Raw genomic sequence first — 24,147 nt, 5'->3', positions numbered from 1 at the left:
AGGAAGGAGGGGGCGCAGCCCCTCCCCCTAGTCCAATTCGGACTAGGCCTTGGGGGGGCGCGGCCTGCCCTAGACAGCCCCTCTCTCTTTCCCGTATGGCCCAATAAGGCCAATACTTCTCCCTCGTATTCCCGTAACTCCCCAGTACTCCGAAAAATACCCGAATCACTCGGAACCTTTCCGATGTCCCAATATAGTCGTCCAATATATCGATCTTTACGTCTCGACCATTTCGAGACTCCTCGTCATGTCCCCGATCTCATCCGGGACTCCGAACTCCTTCGGTACATCAAAACTCATAAACTCATAATATAACTGTCATCGAAACCTTAAGCGTGCGGACCCTATGGTTCGAGAACAATGTAGACATGACCGAGACACATCTCCGGTCAATAACCAATAGCGGAACCTGGATGCTCATATTGGCTCCTACATATTCTACGAAGATCTGTCAGACCGCACAACAACATACGTTGTTCCCTTTGTCATCGGTATGTTACTTGCCCGAGATTCGATCGTCGGTATCCAATACCTAGTTCAATCTCGTTACCGGCAAGTCTCTTTACTCGTTCCGTAATACATCATCCTGCAACTAACTCATTAGTTGCAATGCTTGCTAGGCTTAAGTGATGTGTATTACCGAGAGGGCCCAGAGATACCTCTCCGACAATCGGAGTGACAAATCCTAATCTCGAAATACGTCAACCCAACATGTACCTTTGGAGACACCTGTAGAGCTCCTTTATAATCACCCAGTTACGTTGTGACGTTTGGTAGCACACAAAGTGTTCCTCCGGCAAACGGGAGTTGCATAATCTCATAGTCATAGGAACATGTATAAGTCATGAAGAAAGCAATAACAACATACTAAACGATCGGGTGCTAAGCTAATGGAATGGGTCATGTCAATCAGATCATTCAACCAATGATGTGATCCCGTTAATCAAATAACAACTCTTTGTCCATGGTTAGGAAACATAACCATCTTTGATTAACGAGCTAGTCAAGTAGAGGCATACTAGTGACACTCTGTTTGTCTATGTATTCACACATGCATTATGTTTCCGGTTAATACAATTCTAGCATGAATAATAAACATTTATCATGATATAAGGAAATAAATAATAACTTTATTATTGCCTCTAGGGCATATTTCTTCAGAAGATGTATGAAATGAGAAAAGGTGGACGCTATGGCATTGGGTTCATTGACCCAAACATCGTTAATGAATACACATGGAAAATAAATAAGCATCATGAAAAGCAGGTAGAGGACAGCATGTTCGAGTTCTTGAAGCGCCTCAAATACAATGAAGATATACTACTTCCTTACAACTTCCAGTGAGTCACACTTTCTTGTACTACAAATTCTCTGTTTTTGCCTACTAGCTAGCTACATGTGTTTGCTTACATATGCCCGCTTAATTAAGACATGCAAACGTGTGTGCATGCAAATTTCACTGGATCTTGTGTATCATTAAAGTTGACACCGGAACAGTTGAAATACTGGACTCACTACTCAAAGAAAATAGTAAGTATAACATCTTGTTTGGGATAGTCAACAGGTAATTTCAATCATTATTAACTATATATCTCGGCCTATTTAGTTCGTCATTTCATGATATGAACTATTTAATAACCCCTTTATTCATTTTCTTTGTCAGCGGGCAGGGCTTGGGCAAGGTTCATCAGCGTCACGGAAGGCGAATGGAAACGACAACTGAAATGGTTTCGACCCAAGGTAAGTAATTAAGTAGTACTAGCTAGCTAGCTAGCTTCCATCTCTTTAATATTATCATGTTTGATTAATTATTATCTGATCAAATTAAATTCCATTCTCGTAAAGGCCATAAAGCAGGCGCAGGGGACTGATCTGTGTGCATTCTGCGTTTGCGAGAACATTCGCATGATGGCGTCCGAAAGGAGCAGATCTCAAAGACAGGAATGGGTACGCTTGTCAGAACACAATTCACAATTTGTACACCATTATCGATATCTAGTCACACAACTAATACACATGCATATTGATCTTCTTCTTAACAGTTCACAGAGGTGCGAGACAAGCTCCTAGAAATGGAGCGCGTACAAGCACTTCAAGAGGAAATAGCAGGATTTTTGCTTGACCAGGTCATAAATCCGAAGGGAGAATACTATTACCCGCTACCGCCCCCATGAACCACTTCCAATTGTCATCGTGCTCCGAAGGCACCAATTAGGCTAATGCCACTGGCTCCGAAGGCAACATGCATATGTAGGAGAAATTGTATATAGCTATACATGTGTGTATGTGTGAATTAATATGGTGGTTTGTGAGACATTGATGATCTATATATATGATTGGTTTTTACCTATATAGGACGTCAGTTTGGGACACCTAGGTGCCCAAGCACCTTACCTACAAACCATTGGATTACATTCAGATATGTGCATGTGTAATTAGTGTTAGCAGTATTGGGTCAACCATGTTAGCTCTTTATTAGGAAATAATTATTGCAAATTATTGCTTCATATGGACACTTAATGCCCAGATTAAACAATATAGGGGAAAAACATCAATTAATGGTCCGGCCATGCATGCTCCATGGTATGTCCCCAACTTTATTTCTTATACATGCATTTCTTTATTTTTTACATAAAAATAGGAAGGCATATACATAATTAGATACGTATGTATATGATCGTCTTGGGAACAGAAGGTATAGTTATCTTTTGTCTCCATGGGAAAATACACATGTACGTCTTCAAGCTTTTTTCAAAATGGATATTTTTTTGGTATGTGCATACCCATCATATTTTTTTGCATACCCCCCAGATGTGAGATTTGTACCCGGGTATTCAGATACCTATGGATGCCATAATTCATGTAGTCGGGTATATACGTAGCCATATTTTACTATATATACGTTGACATCATACCTAACCGTTTCTACACTTTTTCATATAGCGGGGTATATACGTGTGCAGACACATTGGGTATACTATTTTATTTATGTTCGTTGGGTATATACTAGAAGATTTATGTGACCATGTCGTATAAACTATGTGGGTATACTAGGAGTTTTTTTTTTGCTACGAAGGTACACTAGGAGTTCATTGGGTATATTTTACATAGCAAGGTATATATGTAGCCATATTTTACGTGACCTGAAATATACGTACCGTGTATGTACATCGTTAGTAGGTACCGGATACAAGTATTAGATAGTTAGGACATATATTATTGGGTATATACATATCACGTATGTAAATAATTTCATTAGTAGGTATTCGATGCCCATATTAGATAGTTAGGAACCAAAAATGGCATGTAAGAGTTCAAAAAATATTGAGTATATACAAGTTGGTATGTATTAGATATTTAGGAAACAAAAATACGCGCATTAAATAACCATGTCAATTCAAATAAAAAACATTAATATGATTTATTATATGGCAAGTCTTGCATGCCTAATAATTAGGAAACAAAAATAAATCATAAGTATGGAAAGTCTTGCATGAAGAATGAGTAGGAAACTAATTAAATATATCACGGTTTCCAAAACAATCAAGGTGCCCAGCCACCTAGGTGCCCCATCTATTTTACCTATATATATATATATATATATATATATATATATATATATATATGCATAACGTGTACAATGTGTAGTATCGTAAAATACTAGCAAACGAAAAAGAATTAAAATGGAAAACATAAAATTAAATGAAAAAGAAATCATAAAACCAAAAACCCCCCAAACATTTTAGTACCGGTTGGTGTGTTACCAACCGGTACTAAAGGGCTCCCGGCCCCCGGAACTGGCTCGTGCCACGTGGTTGCCCTTTAGCACCGGTTCGTGCTGAACCGGTACTAAAGGGGGGGGGCTTTAGTGCCCACACTTTAGTGCCGGTTATGGCTGCCCTGCTATTGCCCGGTTCTGCACTAGTGACAAACTAGAGGAACATTAAACCAAGTTTTACAGAGTTTTTTCACGCGGCCTTCCCTCGCAAGATTGTGAGCCGCCTAGTTCGTCGATCATTTTTTAGTCACAATTTATACTGAAGAGTCGAAATTGCAAGCAAATAAAAATTTAATGTGCAGCACAAAAAAGGAAATACTCACAATTTATACTCAAGTCAAAAGAGTAAGAAAATAAACCTCTTACATGCAGCAAAAAAATGAAAATACTCTTAATTTATACTCAAGAGCCAAAAATGTAAGCAAAAAAATACTTTTATATGCAGCAGAAAGAAAAAAGTGATGGTTCGCTAGAGTAGGTTGCGAGGCCCAAGTGGCCCAGGAGTGCAGCGGCCCGTTATCCTTCCACCGTTGGAAGCGGGCAGTAATCGCTGTTCTGTGAAGCCAGCCTAACGCTGTGCCTGCCACATTATGAACCGTGAGGCTCAGCTTTCGCATAGGCCCCAGGCGGTCCACTACGCAACTTGGAACGGGCGGGCCAGCAGTAGCACACCCAGGCCAGGCCCGCAGCGCTACAAGAGCGTCCACATCACCTTAATGCCTCCACTTGGGTTACAAGCTCTCGCAACTGAGCTCGGCGAGTGAAGAGAGTGGAGACGGATATTTAAGCCGGTCGAATGCCTCCTCGGTTGGCGAGGTGGGACTAAAGAAGGAGGAGTGCTGTGCTTCCTGGTGGGAATGATGCGACTGGGTGATATTTTTAGCGTGGGCTTTGGCAGCTTAGGGTAATGAACGTGGCCATGTGGACAAGGTTTGGGCAGCCATTCGTGGATTTTATTAGTGCTAATTAGCATAGTGAACTTGCTTCGCAGAAATGGAAATAGTATAAAGTGGGGACAAGGAAATATTTTACTAGTATAAGAATCCCCAAAAGGAGATATTTTAACTGCATGTAATGCTGCCTCCACTGGATGCAGGTGGCTCAACAAGCAGTTCTCTTTTCAAGGGGAAGTTTATCAGAAGTTTACCAGAAATTTCAAGGGGAAACATCTGGCGACGAGAGCGAATCGGGTTATAAACAACCTGTTATGGTAGTGATCAAAATAAGGACCAAAGGGATGCAAGACAAGAAGAAGATCAAAGCACTGAAAGCGAAAACGAACCACGGCATCATCATCTATGAAGCCCACACCGTGATGTGCAGGAAGAGGAGCAACTTTGTCAAACTGGCAAGGACAGTTACACAGGGGGAACGGTTTACAACAAATCCTAACATGTACAGAGTCACTGACATTTCACTTGTGATCCAGAGCAGGAAGCTGCGATGTAGTCCTGAGGAGCGCCGAAGCGACGATGTGCGCTATCCTCAGCTTTATTTGCCCACGACGTGGTGCCGGCCGAATCCCGCTCGGCCTTTCGCCCTTGTAGACTCCGATGAGATCGCCGGCACAGAATTTCTCGCCCATGGTGGTGAAGGAGGTGTCTGTGACTGAACTTTCTTGGTTGTATGCTTGCACTTATGCTTCATGTCTGCTCCCTGCGTGGTTGTCTATTTATAAGCCTTCAGGGGGCTCCATTGATTGACTGTATTCTGAAATATGAATAGTGTTCATTTTCGATGTAACCCTTTAGTGTCTGTCGGTATGAGAAGCTTCTGTTGGTCTGTTTTGTCCCAGGCATGGTTTGGGGCTGTTTGTCTCTCCCTATGTTATCTGCAAATCTTTGATGACACTGTTTGCATCTGTTAAGCCAAATGATTTGCCAATCTTGGACACTTGTGTCGAGCAAAAAATGGTTGCCAACCTGTCATGTCCCAAGATCCAGAGTATTAGTAACCTGTGATGTTCCTCGCAGGACTTTGTTGCAAATCATTTGCACTAATTGTCCTGTCTGATGACACTAGTGGTTGGCCTTGGTGACTGGTATTGGTATGGACACCTTTATGTTAGAAGACATTTTGGTCAACCCTTTTGCTTGTAAATTAATACATGGTTCTCTCTAAATTTTCTAGTGGAGCCTGGCTAGACATACTGGTTAACCTTTTGTTGATAGATTGATACATGCCTGTCTCCTGTGATTGATCAAAACTTCAAAGGACCTCTGCATTTTGCTTCTTGAGATGGCGCCTTTTTTACTAACTATTTGTCAGGCTGGTCATAGTGGGAGTAACATAGGTAGTAACATAGATGCCACATAAGCAAAAATGGTGATGTGGCAAGTATTTAATGAGGAAAGAGGCAAATAGAGTAACATAATATGTTACCATCACATAGCGCTTTCCAATGCATAATGAGTCTACAAAATAATAAATGAAGGCATCTATGTTACCACACCTATAACACTACTCACTATGAAGGTAGTAACATACACTAGTAACATATGTATGTTACTAGTCTAAGTTACTCTGCACTATGACTAGCCTCATTCCATGAATGAAGAAAGTATGATGAAACAGGACTATGTTGATGAAGGCAACATCAATTATGATGACAGGTTTCAGGATAGAATAACAATCTGCATTTGAAGTTTGGAGCCAAGGAAGAAGACAAGTGCAGGCCACAGAGAGTATACAACTATACAAGGACGTGCGCGTCGAGGACAAGACAACGGTGGGCACCAAGTTGGCGGCACAGATCAAGATGGCGGTGCCTGTGCTGGTGAACATCAGCTACCAAGAGGTGGTGGACACCGGCGCGTGGAAGGGGGCGGTGAGGATGCAGGGCATCCAGGGCGCGCCGTTCAAGGTGGTCTGCACGGCAAGCGTGTCGTGGAACTGCGCCGACGTCAAGGGCGTGTTGGCCGGCGGCACCATGCGTGCCGCTGCAGGGCACCCACGCCGGCTCCTGCCGGTTCCCAACCGACACGCTCGCTGTCGTCGAGATCACCGTGTAGCAGTGCTCCTACTCACTCGCTGCTCCTGCTTCCCCTGCTTCAGCAACAGCAGGGCGGTTAACTAGCAGCTAGTCTGGCTAATCAAGCTCACTAGCTCACTCAGCTTCTCAATTATGTATTGCTGATGAGACTTTTTTCTGGAAAAGGAGATTAAACCCTCGGCCTTTACATCAATCGATTCATACGGCCATCTTTATTAATTATTTCACGAAGGTCTAACAAAGACATACATCAAGCCACCCGAAGGCACCATTCACACCTACAAACTTGACAATGCGGAGTGCTCTCACTCCTCATATCTATAACCGATGTCGTCGCTCAGCGTGGACGTACCGAGCGGGCTTTTCTGCCCGCTCGTGGCCCGCTCGGTCTTGGCCCGCTCGATCCTGGCCCGCTACATAAATTGGGCGGTCCGGTCTGCCAAATCAAGCCCGAGAAAATGTCGGTCCGGTCCGGTCTTTAATCGAGCGGACCGACAAACGCAGTCATCGTCGCGGCCACCGGCAGCCCCTGGATGAACCACTGTGTCCCCGAGCTTGCCCTCTCCTTCCTTGTTCTCCTCTTCGTGCCCCATAGCCTCTTTCCGCCGCTCGCCGTCGATGTGGTGCGTGCACTGCCGCCGTTCGCGAGTTCTCAATCACGGCAACAGTTTCAGCAGAGCACGCACACACGCACTCATGAAACGCTCGGCCGTGATTTTCGCATCGTGGGAGAAACGCTAGGCCGTGATTTTCTCGTTCAACAAATCAGGCAAGTGTTGTTTTGGAAGGTGCTAGATTTTATACCGTAAGCTTCCTATAAGGGCATGTACAATGGTTCTATCTTAAAAGTGCCACATAGGATAAATGATAAGGTGGAGGAGAGAGAAATCATAAAAGAAGGCTTGTCTTATCTTATTTAAGAGAAGACAAGAGATGATCTCTTAGCACAATTTGTCTCACCATATTTTTAGGAACAACTAATTATTGAAGATAAGGCTAAGAGATGACCCATTATAGACATGTTTTTTGTCATCTCTAATTTATATGCAAAACTTAAGATAAAACTATTTTATCAACCATTATACATGCCCTAATCACGTCACGCGCGATCCCATGATGCCGTTTCCTTTTGTTCAGTAAAACAGAAAACTGAAAGTACGAGAGAAATAGGGCTTGACCCAAAAATCATGTTACCGTTTGACGATTAACTCCACGTCCCATTTGATCCGCTAATCACGCAAGGCCCGCACACGAGAAATCATGGGTTCATGCACACGATAGATTACTTGCATGCAACGGAAAAAATGCTAATCAACAAACATGTGCACGTTCATGGCAAAGAACCGCGGCGCCCACGCACTACCCACGGCACGTCGCCCACCTCCACAACGGCGCTGGCGCATGTCACCCACCTTGCCACAGCACCTGCGCACGTCGTACACCTCGCCGCTGCACACGTGCAAGTCGCCGCCGGTGGTCGCGTTGGCCGGTCCGCTCGGTCCGGTCCGGGCTTCGTCGTTGCTGGTCCGGTCCCTGAAATTAGGACCGTCATGCTGCTCGGTCCGGTCCGGCCCGGATCGCCGGCGGCCGGTCCAAACATCGGCTCGGACCGTGTCCACCCTGAGTCATCGCCGATCCATCCATATAACGTATCGGAACCAACCGGTGGGGCAGACCTAAAGCGTACACCACATGGGCACGTTTTAGAAGCCGTTATCATCATCGAACCGTTGTCCCATCTTCAGGAGAGAGATCCGCATCATCTTTGCCAGCCCCACCAACCGTCGACGCCACCACGACGCCGGACGATGCCACCGCCCTGCGCTCGTCCATCCCGACGGGGAGACTCTGGAAGATCTGTCGTGCGTAGCACCTGCCCAGTAGGCATGACAAAGCGTAGCACTTGTCAGCCAGGCATGACTTGACATGTCCACCGAAGCTCCGTTCAAGACGAAGTCGCTCCGCCTCCTGCCTCTGCCTTCCAGCGCTACTCCACAAACGATACTCCCAAAAGAGAAACGACACCATAGTGCCGCCATCGTCTGATCCAGAACACCAGAATGGTTTCCCCCAGAGCAGCACGAGTGAGTTGACTGTAGTTACTCGATAATGCCTTCATCAAGGTAATGGCGCAGATGCCATCATCGCCTGCCGTTGGCTCGGTTTTCAACGGCAACCATGTCTCCCCGACTCGCAGATGGGACTAGATGACGGATCTCGAGATCCGATCACCCAGCCTCAGGCCGACCACCTTCGACGGAGGAGATGACCACTATCGCCGGCTGCACCGACTAGAACAGATCTGACCGGAGGTGCTGCCAAGCAGCCCACCAGGCCCTCCACATCGCTGCCGATCTGAAGCCGGATGCCGCGCCACCGCAACAGAAATTGCCGCCGCCCGTGACCGGATTGCCCAACGCGCCGCAATCGCCGTCGCCCGTGGCAGGGCCAGCCAACGCCGTCGCCGCGGCGGCCATCGCCGCTGCCGCCGGATCTGCTGCTCCTCCACACGCGCACCACCCGTGAGACGCTGGAGAGAGGAGGATCCCCGCCACTGCCGTCGGCCCCCGGACGCATCCCGGCGATGTCCTCCAGCGGCGACGGGGTGAGGGAAGGAGTAGTCGGCCCCGACGGTGGCTAGGGTTGGGGAACCGCCCGAGTCGCCCGAACTGGGGTGACACCGGTGTCAGGTCTCTTTTTTTGCTCCCCGACCAAGTGGTCTAAAAAATTGGGGGAGTACAAACGAAATGAAACAGTATAACAGTACAACAACAATAACAATCTTGGAGTATATATAAATTACATGTCAAGCTTGGTGTTTCTCACACCTGTTTACATCCAAAGCGTACCTCTAGCTGACTAGCTTTACGTTCAGACTTTTGATTCTCCACCTAATTTTGGCCGTTTGCATAGCTTGTATGTTCTGACATTTGAACAGAGTATCAGGAAATTTTCCCAGTAAGCTTGTTTGACGAAAGGTTTAGTTTGTAAAGTGACGTAAGGCTGCCAAGCTGAATAGGTATGTTACCCTCAAGATTGTTCTGGCTAAGGTCTAAATACCAGAGTTGTTGCAAGTTCCCTAAGGTGGGTGGTATAGGGCCTCCAAATTTATTGTTTCCTAGATCGAGGTATGTCAACTGAGTAAGCTGGTCAAGGAGTGGTATAGGGCCTCCAAATTTATTGTTTGCTAGATTGAGGTATGTCAACTGAGTAAGCTGGTCAAGGAGTGGTATAGGGCCTCCAAATTTATTGTTTGCTAGACTGAGCCCTTCCAGCTGAGTAAGCTGGCCAAGGGGTGGTATAGGGCCTTCAAATTTATTGTTTCCTAGAGTGAGATATCGCAACTGAGTAAGCTGGCCAAGGGATGATGGCAATGGCCCAATGAAGCTGTTTGCTTGGAGGTAAAGACGTTGTAACCGTGTTAGCTTCCCAATCCATTCTCCAATCATACCTGTTAAATTATTATTTTTAAATACTAACCATTCTAACCCTGTAGCATTGCCTAGTGAAGCCGGAATTTGACCTTCAAACATGTTGTCATACAAAACAAGCATTTGGAGATTTGGTAGGTCGTCTCCTATGTTAGGAGGCACTTCCTTGCTTAGCATATTCGACCCCAAGCCTAATATTTGAAGAGAATTAGACAGGTTGAAGAGACACCGTGGGAATCCACCTGACAACATATTTTGTCCTAAGGCCAAGTTCCACATATTTGTTAGTTTCCCAAGCTCATCAGGAATACTTCCAGTGATATTGTTGGCTGCAAGGACAAGACTTCGCATGCTAGTGATGTTGCCAAGCATTGGCGGGATGATCCCGATGAGGTTATTCGCGAAAAGATCCAAAACTGAGAGGTTGGAGAGGAGACCTACTTTTGGAGGAATTTCGCCAACTAGGAAGTTCGTAGTGAGGCGTATTTTCCTTAAGCTGGAACAGTTGGTAATTGCATCTGGGATACTATCATGCAACCTGTTCCTGCTCAGGTCAAGGACCTGAATCTTTTGCAGATGGTTCAGTGGAGGTAACCGGCCAGAGAAGCTATTTTTGGACAGGTTCAGGGTTCTGAGGAACGTAAGGTTCCCTATGGAGGAGCTGATTTGGCCAGTTAGGTTTAGGCCAAAGAGTTGAAGCACCACCACACGCCCTGGATGCTTACGACTGCATCTCACTCCCGTCCACATGCAGTGGTTGGCGCTGGAGTTCCAAGAGCTCAACCATCCGGAGGGATCAGAAGTAATCCCATGCTTGAAAGCTTGCAGCCAGAGCACATCCGTGCTGTTATCAAGGGGCGTTGCGCAATTGATTTTGCTAGCACCCAAAGAGAACTGCAGCAACGCCAATAGTAGAAGCATGGCGGGGGTTCTGGGTCGATTGGGATGCGCAGAGGCCATTGCTACCTGCAAAATATAAAATATAAGCATCAAAATGGAAGGTTATTGGTAAACTTGTTATGACTTGCTTTAGAGTAAACCTGATCATTCGTCTGACCGGGTCGGGGTTCCGGCCAGGCTTGGCAAAGCCAGAAGCAAAAATCCCAAGCCCGGCCTGGCCCGAAGCACATAAACGGCCTGGCCTGGCCCGTAGCACATAAACTATGGTAGTCCATGCATAGGTTTACTTTAGATTATCTCCAGCTGATTCCCTAAAAAACTATAGAGTAAATTTGAGAGCTAGCCATACCTAGCCGAACTCTTAGACGGTTAGAAGAGTATAAAAATTAAGAGTTGCCCCCAAAAGCAGTCCAAATCTCTTATTTTTACTAATCCAGAGCCACCACAGAAAAAAAAGATCATTCTCCTTTCTCATGAACGATGCCTCTTTTTGCTGCCTCCACCAACGCATGTCACCACCGCCGTCCCGGGAATGAAACCTACACTGCCCACACACCACCGACCGCCCTTCTCCGGTGTTTGAATCTCGCCGGCGGTGAGGAATTTCATGAAATTGGCCGCAAGAGGTGTGAGAAGGCGGCGCCTAGGTGCATCCGTGTGTTCACCGGTATGCCCAGGTGCAGCCGGGTGTGCCCCGAGCGCGCGTGCGTGTGTGTGTGATGTGCGCGCGCGCGCGCGTGTGTGTGTGTGTGTGTGTGCGCGCGCGCGCGCGCCGCCGCCGCTGTGCATGAGTGTGCTTGCATGCAGCCGACAACACAACGTGCAAGCTGCAGCCGTTCCTTGGGTAACAACTGCCGAGGGCGCCGTCAAGCTACTTCGGCTACGTGTGCATGTGTGCGCAGCTGTTTCGTTTGTGTGTGCTGCCTCCCCAATCATCTTTTTTGACCCGCCGTTCTCTCCGTCCTTGCATCGGAAGGAAGAAGAAGGAAAAAGAAGATGAAGAGAGACTTTTATTTGGTGTTACTCATTTGAGAAGTTAAATTTAAGGGTTCTGCTAAATCCAGCCACTGTTTAACTCCTCAAATTATGAGTTAAGTATAAGAAGGCACACAAGAAGTTAACATATAAGGGATCGGCTAGAGATGTTCTTATCTATCAATAAATTGATGTTTACTCGTATCCTTAGTAATGAGTTTTATCTTGTATGGATGATGGTTTTGCTCTTCAAATCAGCCTTCTAGCACCGCAGTTATCATGTTTTTTTTAGGGAGTGGTTGTTGAAAGACACAAAGATAATGTATTACTCCGTGAATAATATTACCTCCATTTTAAAATACAAGACATTTTAGTAGGCTAAAATGACCTACCAAAACATCTTATATTTTTTGTATGGAGGTAGTAGTATGGAGAAGAGAGAAAAGATGAGTACCGTTGCTTTAGGCCGGAGCTCACAATACGACGACAGCCTTCTATTTTTTTCCCAGTATATGCAAGTGTGAGTGCGCTGGATGATGCTCGGCTTGCTGAGGCCACAGGGGTTTAAAAAGACACTTACAGGAGCCTCAGGTCCACACACCTGCATATCATCTTCACCTCAAAAAATAAATACAAACTTGCAGCGAAGACCTGAAAAGTCCGTCAACCCTTAACTTTCACCTCCCGTCGCCACCATTATTGTTGTCCTTGTTTGAGCTGGACAACAGGGACGTTGTTGCCGCGTGCACAGCCTCGAAATCTCACACTCGCTTTTCAACCGGCGTTATACTTTTCTACGTTTTGCTACTCGTCTCTATCCTGAGTAGATATTTGTGTGTGTTAGTACTTCTTTTAGGGATGTAACAACTCTTTATTCATGTAAGTTCAGTCGAATCGTTACAACATCATTTGGCTTAAGAAACCACACATGCCTTCCTACGCCTGATGACAGAGAAAATTTAGCTAGCTATCAGCCTCAAAGTTTCTAGTCATGCTTTCATGCGTAAAATTACACTCATCAAACTCTAGTGAGCTAACTCGAATCTCTTTTGTAATTGCACCATGCCGCCTGCCACCATGAGCTTCAATGTTTCTTACTGCCAATATACAATCCGAAGACACTAAGGACATGGATTTGAGCCAAAAATTTGGCGTTGGCCACGCCCAGGACACTTGTTTGGATTGGTGCCAATTATTTTGCTCGCCCTCGACTGCATGCACTCTCACAGTTCAATTTCACGCCAACTCCTGGCCATTCATGGGCGGGCAAAAGGTTCGCCAATTTCTTAGCTAGCCCACAAATTGGCAAGGTTATCACGGGCAACATCCAAACAGTCCCTAGGACCCGAGAGATGTTCAGATCGTTCACCAAAGCCAAAGCTCCACGACAGGCAAGAGCAACTAAAGTCGGCGCGTCCGTGATGCCCATGAAGGTGATCCACTACGAGCCCTAGTAATTTCCCAGGTGACCCCGGCATACCAGAGCGTCTGCACCTCTATCTCAGTCTCTTCCCATATCACCATCTCCAATGATCTTACTTGTACCTTGTGGTGGCCCGATCCAAGATTGACGAGCATGGTGACATACTGGATGGGTAGTGACACGCTGCTACTGAGAACTGACATTAATGACACGCTTGATGAAAGAATGTGTCGGACAGTGGCGATTGCATCTCTCCCAATCATAACCCGATCCAAAGCATCAAACTTTGGCAAAAATGATTAAACAAACAAAACAAGCCTAATGTATCGGTTCAAAGTTCATTAAATTTACCGACGAATAGTATTGATCTAAATATCACCATAATTCAAAATTAGCCTTAAATTGTTACATAATTTATTTTGAAGTATGCATCATGCGAACCAAGTAGACTAAAATCCTGGAAGCAAATATACTTTCCGAAACACCATAAGCTCCAGAGGACACCAGAACAAGTCGCGTTCAGTACTACAGAGTTAGTAGGACGAGCCCAAAACTGCCCCACAAAGTGTATGCCACTACCCAACTCAACACTGTAGCATTTGACAAACGCGCCAGCCCACAACTGTATGTACCAAAGCAATCGAAGATGAAGATGCAGGACCATAGGAAAAAATGCAGGTTGACAGGTGTTATCTGAAATGAAGATGCAAGAGGTATACTGCTCAATAACATCTCAAGTTTCTTCAAGATACCATCAAATAAACTCCACTCCGAAGCACACGACTTGGCAAAAGCATCAGAAACCCAATTTGGTCTGGATGAGGGCCGAACGACTAACCAGATGCAGAATCCCGGCTTGCCCCAGCACAAGAAGCAACACCAGCAGTGATTCGAACCAGGAACAGATCCAGCTATCCGTGAGTGGAAATGCACACTTCAGCACACATCATACGCTAGCCTGCAAGTCACCAGCCATTACGCGTCTACGTCGATTTACAGAAGAAGAAGAAGAAGAAAAAACCTGGTTAGCAGGTTATGGCCACCAGTTGGGTGCACAAGCTAGGCACCACTAGCTGAATGGATAGAATCCCCAAACTTGGCGTCACTGAACGCTCTGTTTTCAGACAGATGGAGATACATTGCAACGGCAAGTCTCAGAAATAAAAGTACAGAAAGCAGCACTGCTGATTTTACCTTTGTGTATCGATATGCGTATCCGTAAGACACATCAACATGGCAATCAAATGTTCAGATGACTGTCACATCAAATCCGTTCTTGCACATTAACAACACATTGCAACACTTACAGACTTTTTTTTCAGCAGAAGAACACCAGCACTAGAGAAGCACACAGATAATCAACACATCACAATAAGCAGTCAAGACAAATATTCCACCTGATACCAAATAAGCAACGAGTATGATTGAAAATCTGAGAATGGTTCCTGTCAGATAGCAGCAGCAGCAGCAGAGCAGTTGTGGTTCTTTCGGAGAAAAAAAGATTGAAGTTGTTGTTGATACTTTTTCCTACTATAAATATGCTCTTTGCGTTGCAGCGACAATGTGTCCTGTAGATCTTAAATTTTTTTAAGATGATGTTGATCTGAATCTTGTTGAGCCATGACATCCATCATTTACCACTGAATTCAACATGGGAGGACCGACTGTGCATTAAGCTTTGAGCAAAAAGAGCAGCTTTAGATCAAGAAACGAAGGAATCCAACTGCACATCAGCAAAACAGACATAGACTGATAGACAGGGTTATTTCTATGTACAAGTTTCTCAGATGATTCAGCTGGTACATTTCTTGGGGCCGAGAGATAGATGCACCTGCAGCAGCTTCATCGTATGAAACCTCCAGTGTATGAAGCCTGTTGTCGGCCAAGCTCTTCCATCCCATTCCATCTATCTGATATCCTTGGCATCATCGAACACTCTGTATACTGAGTCGAGTAACACTGCAGCAGAAATCATAGAAATTAAAGAAGAAACAACAGCACTTGCTTTGGGCAGTAATCGACGGGACAATCATCGACATTAGCAAGGAAAACAACACTGCAATTCTGGTATTTTGGTTGCAGTGATACATTACATTAACAGGCTAATCAAGCATTCAAATGACTGTCATGATTCCAGTCTTACAAATATGGTGTCAGATTAGTAGCCACTGTCATAAGAAACATACAGACTTAGAATAGCTTTTATTTAACTGAAGAACAACAATGGTAGAGAAGCACGCCGATAAACAACACATCAAGATACACAAACAAGACAAAGTCCTCCATGGATAAGCAAATAAGCGACAACTAAGGTTGAAAGCGCGGGAGAAATGGTCTTCATAAGCATCAACGGTCAAACCATGTCCTCCACAGTGGAGGTGCTGATCTGGGAAGACGACCGAGTGGCGCCGGTGTTTCTTCCTCCACTAGAAAGGTCCCTCCTCTGCACCCTTTCTGACAGGGTCTCCATCCCCATGTGCGACAGCAGGAGCCAGATATGTGTGAGCAGCTCCCCACCAGTGCCCAAACTCTTGGCGTGTAGGTACCCTCGACACCTACTGGCCGAGAAGCAGAGCATCTCCACCCACACACCTTCGATAACCTCCCACATCTTCACATCACTCAATGACAACAATAGTTCAGAAATCTTCCAGGCATCATGGATAAAACCTTCCTGTGCAGCTGGATATTTCTTTGCATCGGTGGTACCTCTTTGCGACAAGTTTATGTGTTCCCTGATTGTTGTGTCAAGCGTGTCAAGCATTGAATTAACAATCTGCCAGGTATTGTGCATGAAACCTTCCTGAGTAGTTGGATGCCTCTCTCCATTCAGTGGTGGTTCCGTGCATCCTAGATCCTCTCTGCATTCTGTGCGCCGCAACTTGACGATTATTCTGTCCACAAGTCTTCTTTCAGTCTCCTCAGGAGATGGCCCTTTTCCCTTGAGGAACTTGAGGAGTGGCTTATTTCCCTTGAGGATCGCCATTAGCGATGGCTTGTCGTCCTTGAGGATGTCCTCCAGTTCAGCATTGGCAGTCTTGAACAGATACTGTCTTGTGCCGGGCAATAGCATCTCAGGCTTGACGAACAGTAGGTATATCATGTAGTTGGAAATTTCTCTGCATCCCGTGGCCTTTCCATGACAAGCTGATGTGCCGGCCTTTTGGTAGAAGCAAAAGTCAGTTGCAATGTGCCAGAGAAGGACACTCTCGTCAAACGACCTGTTTAGCCCCCATTCCTGATCTTGGTCGCATCCTTTATGCTGAATAGTCCACTGACCCCTCTGATCACTGAACCTCCTGTAACTGGTAGCATCTACTATGTGTTTCTCCCAACAACATTTTATATATCCAAGCACCAACTCTGTAATTTTGAAAGATGAGGAGCATGACTTCATGCACCAACGATGGTCAAGAAAGTCCTTGCAGTTGAAGGAACTAAGGACGCACATCTTCTTGTTGTGCCTTTTGTTCCGGACAAAGAAATTTACTAGGCTATATTGGGAAACCATGCCAGACAATATCCTCATATCACTCAGACACATTACAATGATGTGAAAGATCCCGGAAAGGAACTCCAGCACAGCAGTACCACAGAACAAGGCATATGTAACCTTGACATCATTAACATCATAAGCCTCTCTGTGACTCTTATGCAAGAGGCCGATGGCCGTGAATGGCAGGTACACAGCTGCTACCCATAAGATGTAAGAAAATAAGTCCAAAAATGAAAATTCTGCCGCCGCCCCTGCTGCTGCTGATTCTTTTCTGGTACTAATTCTTTTCTTCCTGTTGCTGCTTCTTTCTGCTGCTGATTCTTTTCTGGTACTGATTCTTTTCTTGCGACTGCTGCTTCTTTCTGCTGCTGATTCTTCTTCTGCCGCCGCCGTTGCTGATCCTTTTCTTACAGTTCCTGCTGCTGCTGCTGCTTCTTTTCTTATTGTTGCCGCTGCGGCAGTTTCTCCTACATGTTCCACGTATCCGTTAAAATTTTGTTTTGAGTAGAGAAGATCAAATGTGTGGAATAACCCTCTTCGCAAGAAAACACATGTTTTTTTCTTATCAAGTACCCAGATATATTTTAGGAAATCCAGCCGATCAGGATACGATAATGCAAGGTCCACAAATATCTTCCGGGTCTCAAGATTGAATTTTCTCTCCTTTTCTCTTATTTTGATCACGCGCATTTTTTGATCGGCCTTCCCATTGACTTGAGGAATATGGTTGAGATCAAGTTTAGCTGTATTACCTTCTCCTTGGGATTGATGATGATGGTTGTCTTCCACATCATAGGCTTCTCCTTGGGATTTCTCCTTGGGAACATGTTTGTGCTCAAGGTCCACTGCATCGCTTTCTCCTTGGGAGGCCTGGACAAAATCCCTTGCTTCTTGCACGTACTCTTCAAGCGAGTCCTGCCTACCATGCTTGCCATCCTCGGGGTAGGGTCAGAAGAGCTGACTAGACTATTAATGCTAGCCCTCTTGAGAGCCCAAGGCTTCTGTATGCATTTGTATATACCTGTGGCGAACAACAAGATTGATGCCTGCAGCAATCTCTTGTCGCCGCCTGGCCATGATTTGCAGAACACATAGATAGCTACAGTGACCTGGGACACGGCTGTGAGGATGTGCCGCGTCCACAGCTCATTGTCTTCGATATTGTAAGCGGTTATGGCATTTTGTCCGCCGAGATGCATGAGGAGAACTGGGGCCCACACCACCTCCAGGACGCTATTGCTGTTTGCAGATCCATAATCCTTCCTGTGGCGGTTAAAGAGGGTGGCAAGGGCGTATATGGCCAGAGCATCGCTGCCTACATATGCGAGCCATATGATGGATCTGTACCAGGAAGGAATAGCAAACTTACGGAAGGGGGCAGAGCAGAGCAGGAGGTATTGGATGAAGAGGCTGCCAAGGACGAGGATCCGCAGCTGCCACTCCTCCCACCAATCCACAGCACTAGAGATGCCCATCTCTGCAGTATGGCTCTTGCTCTCACACTCTTGCTCAACAATCAGTGGCACACACGGGAAAAGGGAGAGGCTGAATCCTTTCAAACTCGCCCTTTAATCCAATGTATGTATGAGTGCACATGGTTGGTGGTAACACATGCCTAATTGATTTCTTATATCAAAGCGCATACATGGAGGGGCTGGCTTAATTACATATCATCTGCTTGACTTGGGTCAATAGTTAACATGGTCTTGCCTTAAACTAATGCCTGATCTGCATCTACCAAGATGCTTATCTGGTTTATAAGTATACAGTATACCAACTGACAGGCCAGGCCGGACTGGAGTTGATGGTAGTATTTTACTTGACTTGGCCTTCTTTTATAAAGGGGTAAGTAAGCAAAAGGGTCTTTGAGGCCCTTAACAGGGACAGGCTAACTGCAGGTTCAATCCAGTCTAGCTAGTGAATTTCTTACATTAATGCTTAAGTACATCGAGTGGGGTGTCTGTCTTAATCATATACTAGTAGTAATTGCGTGACCTGACCTAATACATAGAGTAGTTCAGTACACTTGCCTTAAATGTATGAACTTCATCTAGCTAGTTGCTTACATAAGTACAATATATACCACAAGTGTTTCCGCAAAAATGAAAGAAAGAAAGAAAGAAAAGGTATACCACAAGTGGCGGTAGGCAGGCTAGAGGGGCTGAACTTGGTCATATTAAACTTGACTTGGCCGAAGACCAAGCTTGATTCACCCGTAGGAATATGAATATACACTGAATCCTGTATTTACACGCCTACAGGGACGTGCTGCAAGTTTAATCGCTTGCTTATATATATGCCTAATATTTTTCAGTGCCTTGTGTTACATGCACCACAAATGGTCATTGCTTAATTTCAAGGGACGCGCGGAGTACACGCAGAGCACATGTCATGTGTGGGTGGGGAATAAACGCAAGCACCTAGCAGGCGGGCGAAAACTAACCTGGTCCCGGTGTCGCTTCCAACTCCAGCGGGCGTAGGAGATGGTGGGCGCTTGAGCTGGAAGACGAGGTCGCGCGATCCGGCTAGGCGCCGGCGGCCGGCTGGACGTTGACGCCGTCTCCCTCACCCTCGCCGCCGCGCCACCAGCCTGGCGCGCGTCCCTGGCTGCTCGTCGGCGGCGTCCCGCACGCACGAGCTATGAGGAGGGATGAACGTTCGTCCGCGTGGCGCCTGCTTACGAGCGCTCAGCTCCGGCTCGGCGGCTGGGGCGCCTGCGGAACTCAGCAGTCATCAGGAGAGGATCAGGTCGTCGCCGTGCACAGCCGCCGTGTGTGGATGATATTTAAGCCCTGGAAACAACAGCCGGCCACTCGAAACCCATGGCGTATACCGGTCAAAAAAATCGAGTCATCGAGGACGGCCTCAAACGCCTAGGTTGTCCCACGTTTCTGGTAGAAAATCACTAATTAAAAAGTATTCTTTTTCAAAGATCACTCCCATCTTCTTAGATTACGATAAATGGTGCATTCATAGCGGAAGTTTTCTCTTTCCATAGATTTATTTATGTAAAACGTTTTATCTCTAAAACATGTGTCCAAAACTCGAACAGTTTTCACCATTAAATTCCTAGCGTCGAGACCTTTAAAATTAGATCCCATGTTGATAGGTTTTGAGAAACTTTTTTTCAAAAAAAAAGAATGCAAAAACTAGACGTGAACCGGAATGCAAAAAAAAAGACCAAGCCTCTCACGGAAGAAAAAAAAAGAGCAAACCCATTTTTTTCGTTTTCGAGAGGCACGGACCGTGCCTCTCACGGAAGAAGAAAAAAGAAAACCCATTTTTTCGTTCTCGAGAGGCACGGCCGTGCCTCTCACGGAAGCAAAACCGTGCCTCTCATGAAATAAAAAAAATCATTTTTTTTGTTTCTGAGAGGAACGGCCGTGCCTCTCATGGAAGCAAAACCATGTCTCTCACGGAAGAAAAAAAAGGATACACGTTTTCTCTCCGTTTTCGAGAGGCATGAGCATGCCTCTCGCGGAAATAAAACCGTGCCTCTCACTGAAAAAAAAAGTGAAAACGCGTATTTATTTTTTGTTTCCGAGAAGCACGATCATGCCTCTCGCGGAAGCAAAACCGTGCCTCTCTCGAAACTCTACAGCTTGTTTTCCTTAGAGAACCTAGACTTCATGGGTGTGAAAGTGATAAATCTTCCTTCATGCCTTTTTTTTTTGCTTTTGATAGTGTGAAGCGTGAACTACTTTATTTTAGGACAAACGTTAGCTATTGACATCAGCTTTTCCCATGTATCTCAAAACTAATTGATTTTCCTTCATCAATATCTAATAAGTGGCGGCTCTTCTGTTATTAATATTGCAGGGTTGTGCTCAATATAAATACATACTTGTCAAACATGATTTTAGGACAAATGTTACTAAATGAATCATTCTCAACTCCTTTTTTGCAGGTTTGTGTTCAATATAAAAATGCCATCCACTGTACGAGCAAAGTTGATTAATGATTTGATAGATATCGAGTATGTCCTGTTTATACTTTTAAAGTTGAATTTTAACCAAACTTGTCTTGATTAGTTATAATTTGCTGATTATTCTGCTCAAATCAACACCTAACTATAATAGTAACACTGTATGCTCACTTCTCAGAATTTAGATCCTAATTTTTAAATGGGAATAATCTTGATTTCAATGGATAGCAACTGCAGCCTCTAAATAAACTAAAATGGTATGATTTCTGTTGTGCTAAGATTCCTTCCAGGAAGGTTTGTTATGAAACAAAGTCCTCTCTTTATGAAGTTCAGAATGCTACACTTTAGTTAGTGTCTTTTGATTTATGACACTTTAATTACTACATCTTGCTGTTACATTCTGCAGATATCTTTTTGTGTAAATTGTGATGGCAACAGGAAGATAATTGTCGAACATTGTACAAACTGTTATGGTTTAGGCAAAGTCCAAGTTGAACGAAGTATAAAAGTAGACATACCGGGAGGTATTGAGGATGGTTCAGCCATTCGACTTACTAGAGGAGGTAGTGTTGATAAGCAAAGGCAAGCCCTGGGCAATAAATAAATACGTGTGCAAATTCATGAACCCCTTATGTAGTTTTCCGCATATTTAGTTTAAACAAGTAACTTCGCCAGCGCTATGCCTAGGTTGTCCGTACTGAGATATCTGTCAATTCACAAGGTGCTTATACTTGTCAATTTGTATGCTTTAAGTAGAGTAATACAATCTGGATGAAACATTACTCACATTTCAGTTAACTTTCTTAGGATCCACTTATTGGGAGAAGATATTATTTCTATTGTTAGTTTTTACCCATTTCTATCTTATCATGCAGCACTAGTAGAAAAAGGGTCAAACGTGAAGCACATTAGTGCCGGTTTGAATTTGAGCCGGCACTAATGTGTGCATTAGTGCCGGTTCCAACGGCTAGCCGGCCACTCTTATTAGTACTGGTTCATGGCGAACCTTTAGCACCGGTTCGTGCCACGAACCGGTACTAAAGTGAGTGGTGGCAGTATGTTGTCAGTCGGCCCCTCCAGCACCTTTAGTACCGGGTCGTATCACGAACTGGTACTAAAGGTCGTCCTACATAGACTCTTCGTCCACCCGAGCTCGCTCTATTCTTCCCCTTTCCCCTCTCCTCTTTATTCTTTTCCCTCTTCCTCTCAAGCTCATCACATATTTTGCCCAAAATTTGTCAAGATTTGAAGGCCCCCATCCATTCAAATGATCACAAAGGTTAGCAACTTTTTCCTTTCATCTCTCATTGCTAGATTAGTTCGTGCAATGCTTTATATAGTGATTGATTTTTGAGTTTAGTAATTTGGGAGGAATTATATATATGTGCTAGTATTTGATTTATATGCAATTTGAGGTCAAAAATAACACTTAGTTTGCATATGTAGGTGTGGTTTACTTAGTACCTTCTAAATCTCTGTCGTAACCACCGTCGATCGCTCGCAACGTCCTGTCGCCGGCACCACCTTGTGGTGAGCCTCTTGTTCATGAAGTTTTATATAAAAAATTGATGTTTGTGTGATTTGGATATATAGTTACTCATATAATTATCTTACCCATACATTGTTTGTTATACATAGTGCCATGGTTTTGATATCCGTCCCCGTCGGCCCTCGTTCGGGTTATGATTCGGATGTGGTATATTCTCTTTTAAAACTATTCATTGCATTTCGTGTTTATGACAAATTATGCCCATCAAGTTGACATAGATATTTGTATGTAGGAGGTAGTTGAACCGGAAATTCCAACCGACCCTATTGTCGAGTGGTTAAATTTATTTGAAAGAGAAAACGAGGATTTGAAGGAAAAATTGAAAAGAATTGAGGGGGAGAAGATGGAATTGGAGTTGCATGTTGCCGATGTCGTCGATGATCACAAGATTAAGATGGAGAAAATGCGCTTGAAGATTAGAAAGATTAGAAAATATGCCATTCATAGTGAGGCTTGGTATCATTATGATGTTGCATCAATTGTTACCTTAGTTGCGATCTTGATCGCATTTGTTGTTGCATTTAAATTCTTTAGCTAGAGAGTTATTTGTTTGTTGCATTTAAGTGTTGTATGATCTTTATGTATGAACTTTATGTATTGTATTAATTTGATGTTTTCGGTGCTGTGTATTGAAGATGAGCCGGCAATGGATGTACAATGACCGATGCTCTCCCGAGTTCATTAATGGCGTGCGTACTTTTCTGCTTGCGGCTGAGCCAAACAAGCGAGCGGATGGTTTTATGCCTTGTCCATGTGCTGACTGTAAGAATGGTCACAATTACTCTACGTCAAGAACCATTCACGTCCACCTGTTTGAGTCCGGTTTCATGCCCCACTATAATGTTTGGACTAAGCATGGAGAAAGAGGGGTTATGATGGAAGACAATGAAGAAGAAGAGGACGCCGATGACTGTTGGAAATATGCCCTAGAGGCAATAATAAAATGATTATTATATTTCCTTGTTCATGATAATTGTCTATTATTCATGCTATAATTGTATTATCCGGAAATCGTAATACATGTGTGAATACATAGACCACAATGTGTCCCTAGTGAGCCTCTAGTTGACTAGCTCATTGATCAACAGATAGTCATGGTTTCCTGGCTATAGACATGGGGATGTCATTGATAACGGGATCACATCATTAGGAGAATGATGTGATGGACAAGACCCAATCCTAAGCTTAGCTCAAAGATCGTGTAGTTCGTTTGCTGTAGCTTTTCTGAATGTCAAGTATCATTTCCTTAGACCATGAGATTGTGCAGCTCCCGGATACCGTAGGAGTGCCTTGGGTGTGCCAAACGTCACAACGTAACTGGGTGACTATAAAGGTACATTACAGGTATCTCCGAAAGTGTCTGTTGGGTTGGCACGAATCGAGACTGGGATTTGTCACTCCGTATGACGGAGAGGTATCTCTGGGCCCACTCGGTAATGCATCATCACAATGAGCTCAAAGTGATCAAGTGGTTGATCACGGGATCATGCATTACGGTACGAGTAAAGTGACTTGCCGGTAACGAGACTGAACGAGGTATTGGGATACCGACGATCGAGTCTCGGGCAAGTAACGTATCGATTGACAAAGGGAATTGTATACGGGATTGATTAAGTCCTCGACATCGTGGTTCATCCGATGAGATCATCGTGGAGCATGTGGGAGCCAACATGGGTAT

General features: G+C 44.8%; 1 protein-coding gene, 1 long non-coding RNA gene, 1 other non-coding gene and 1 pseudogene across 9 annotated transcripts; all 4 read right to left on the bottom strand.

The window, feature by feature from the left end:
* Window positions 1–4,232: 4,232 nt before the first annotated feature.
* Window positions 4,233–4,536, bottom strand: LOC147956899 (signal recognition particle RNA). Its single transcript, XR_015612435.1, has one exon.
* A 3,401-nt stretch (window positions 4,537–7,937) lies between these two features.
* On the bottom strand, window positions 7,938–12,773 carry LOC125520122 (uncharacterized). Of its 5 annotated transcripts, none has more exons than XR_015610609.1 (3): window positions 12,531–12,773; window positions 9,620–11,167; window positions 7,938–9,490 (listed from the first exon to the last, which is right to left on the bottom strand). XR_015610609.1 is itself a non-coding variant. In XM_087535154.1 (3 exons), exons 2-3 carry the CDS (start codon window positions 11,374–11,376, stop codon window positions 9,713–9,715), a joined length of 1,590 nt encoding a protein of 529 aa, XP_087391280.1. In that variant the 5' UTR covers window positions 11,377–11,420; window positions 12,531–12,666; the 3' UTR covers window positions 8,022–9,712. The 5 variants fall into 5 exon arrangements, 3 of the variants coding, with proteins under 3 accessions (XP_087391280.1, XP_087391281.1, XP_087391279.1); XR_015610610.1 differs by having other exon boundaries at window positions 7,938–9,439; XM_087535154.1 differs by adding an exon at window positions 11,242–11,420 and having other exon boundaries at window positions 8,022–11,167; window positions 12,531–12,666.
* Window positions 12,774–13,908: 1,135 nt separating this feature from the next.
* On the bottom strand, window positions 13,909–19,825 carry LOC147956897 (uncharacterized). 2 transcript variants are annotated; one of them, XR_015611517.1, is made up of 3 exons: window positions 19,439–19,825; window positions 14,338–15,458; window positions 13,909–14,192 (listed from the first exon to the last, which is right to left on the bottom strand). It is a non-coding gene; the product is annotated as an uncharacterized LOC147956897 (long non-coding RNA). The 2 variants fall into 2 exon arrangements; XR_015611518.1 differs by having other exon boundaries at window positions 13,909–14,613; window positions 14,694–15,458.
* LOC147956898 (uncharacterized) lies at window positions 15,673–19,426 on the bottom strand (annotated as a pseudogene). The gene is made up of 2 exons (XR_015611516.1): window positions 17,748–19,426; window positions 15,673–17,462 (listed from the first exon to the last, which is right to left on the bottom strand). The product of XR_015611516.1 is annotated as an uncharacterized LOC147956898 (transcript).
* Window positions 19,826–24,147: the final 4,322 nt, after the last annotated feature.

This window comes from Triticum urartu, chromosome 7A, assembly GCF_056163025.1.
Source record: "Triticum urartu cultivar PI428250 chromosome 7A, HENAU_Tu73, whole genome shotgun sequence".
In the NCBI taxonomy this organism is placed as follows: Eukaryota; Viridiplantae; Streptophyta; class Magnoliopsida; order Poales; family Poaceae; genus Triticum; species Triticum urartu.
This window is presented reverse-complemented; position numbering and strand designations above follow the sequence as displayed.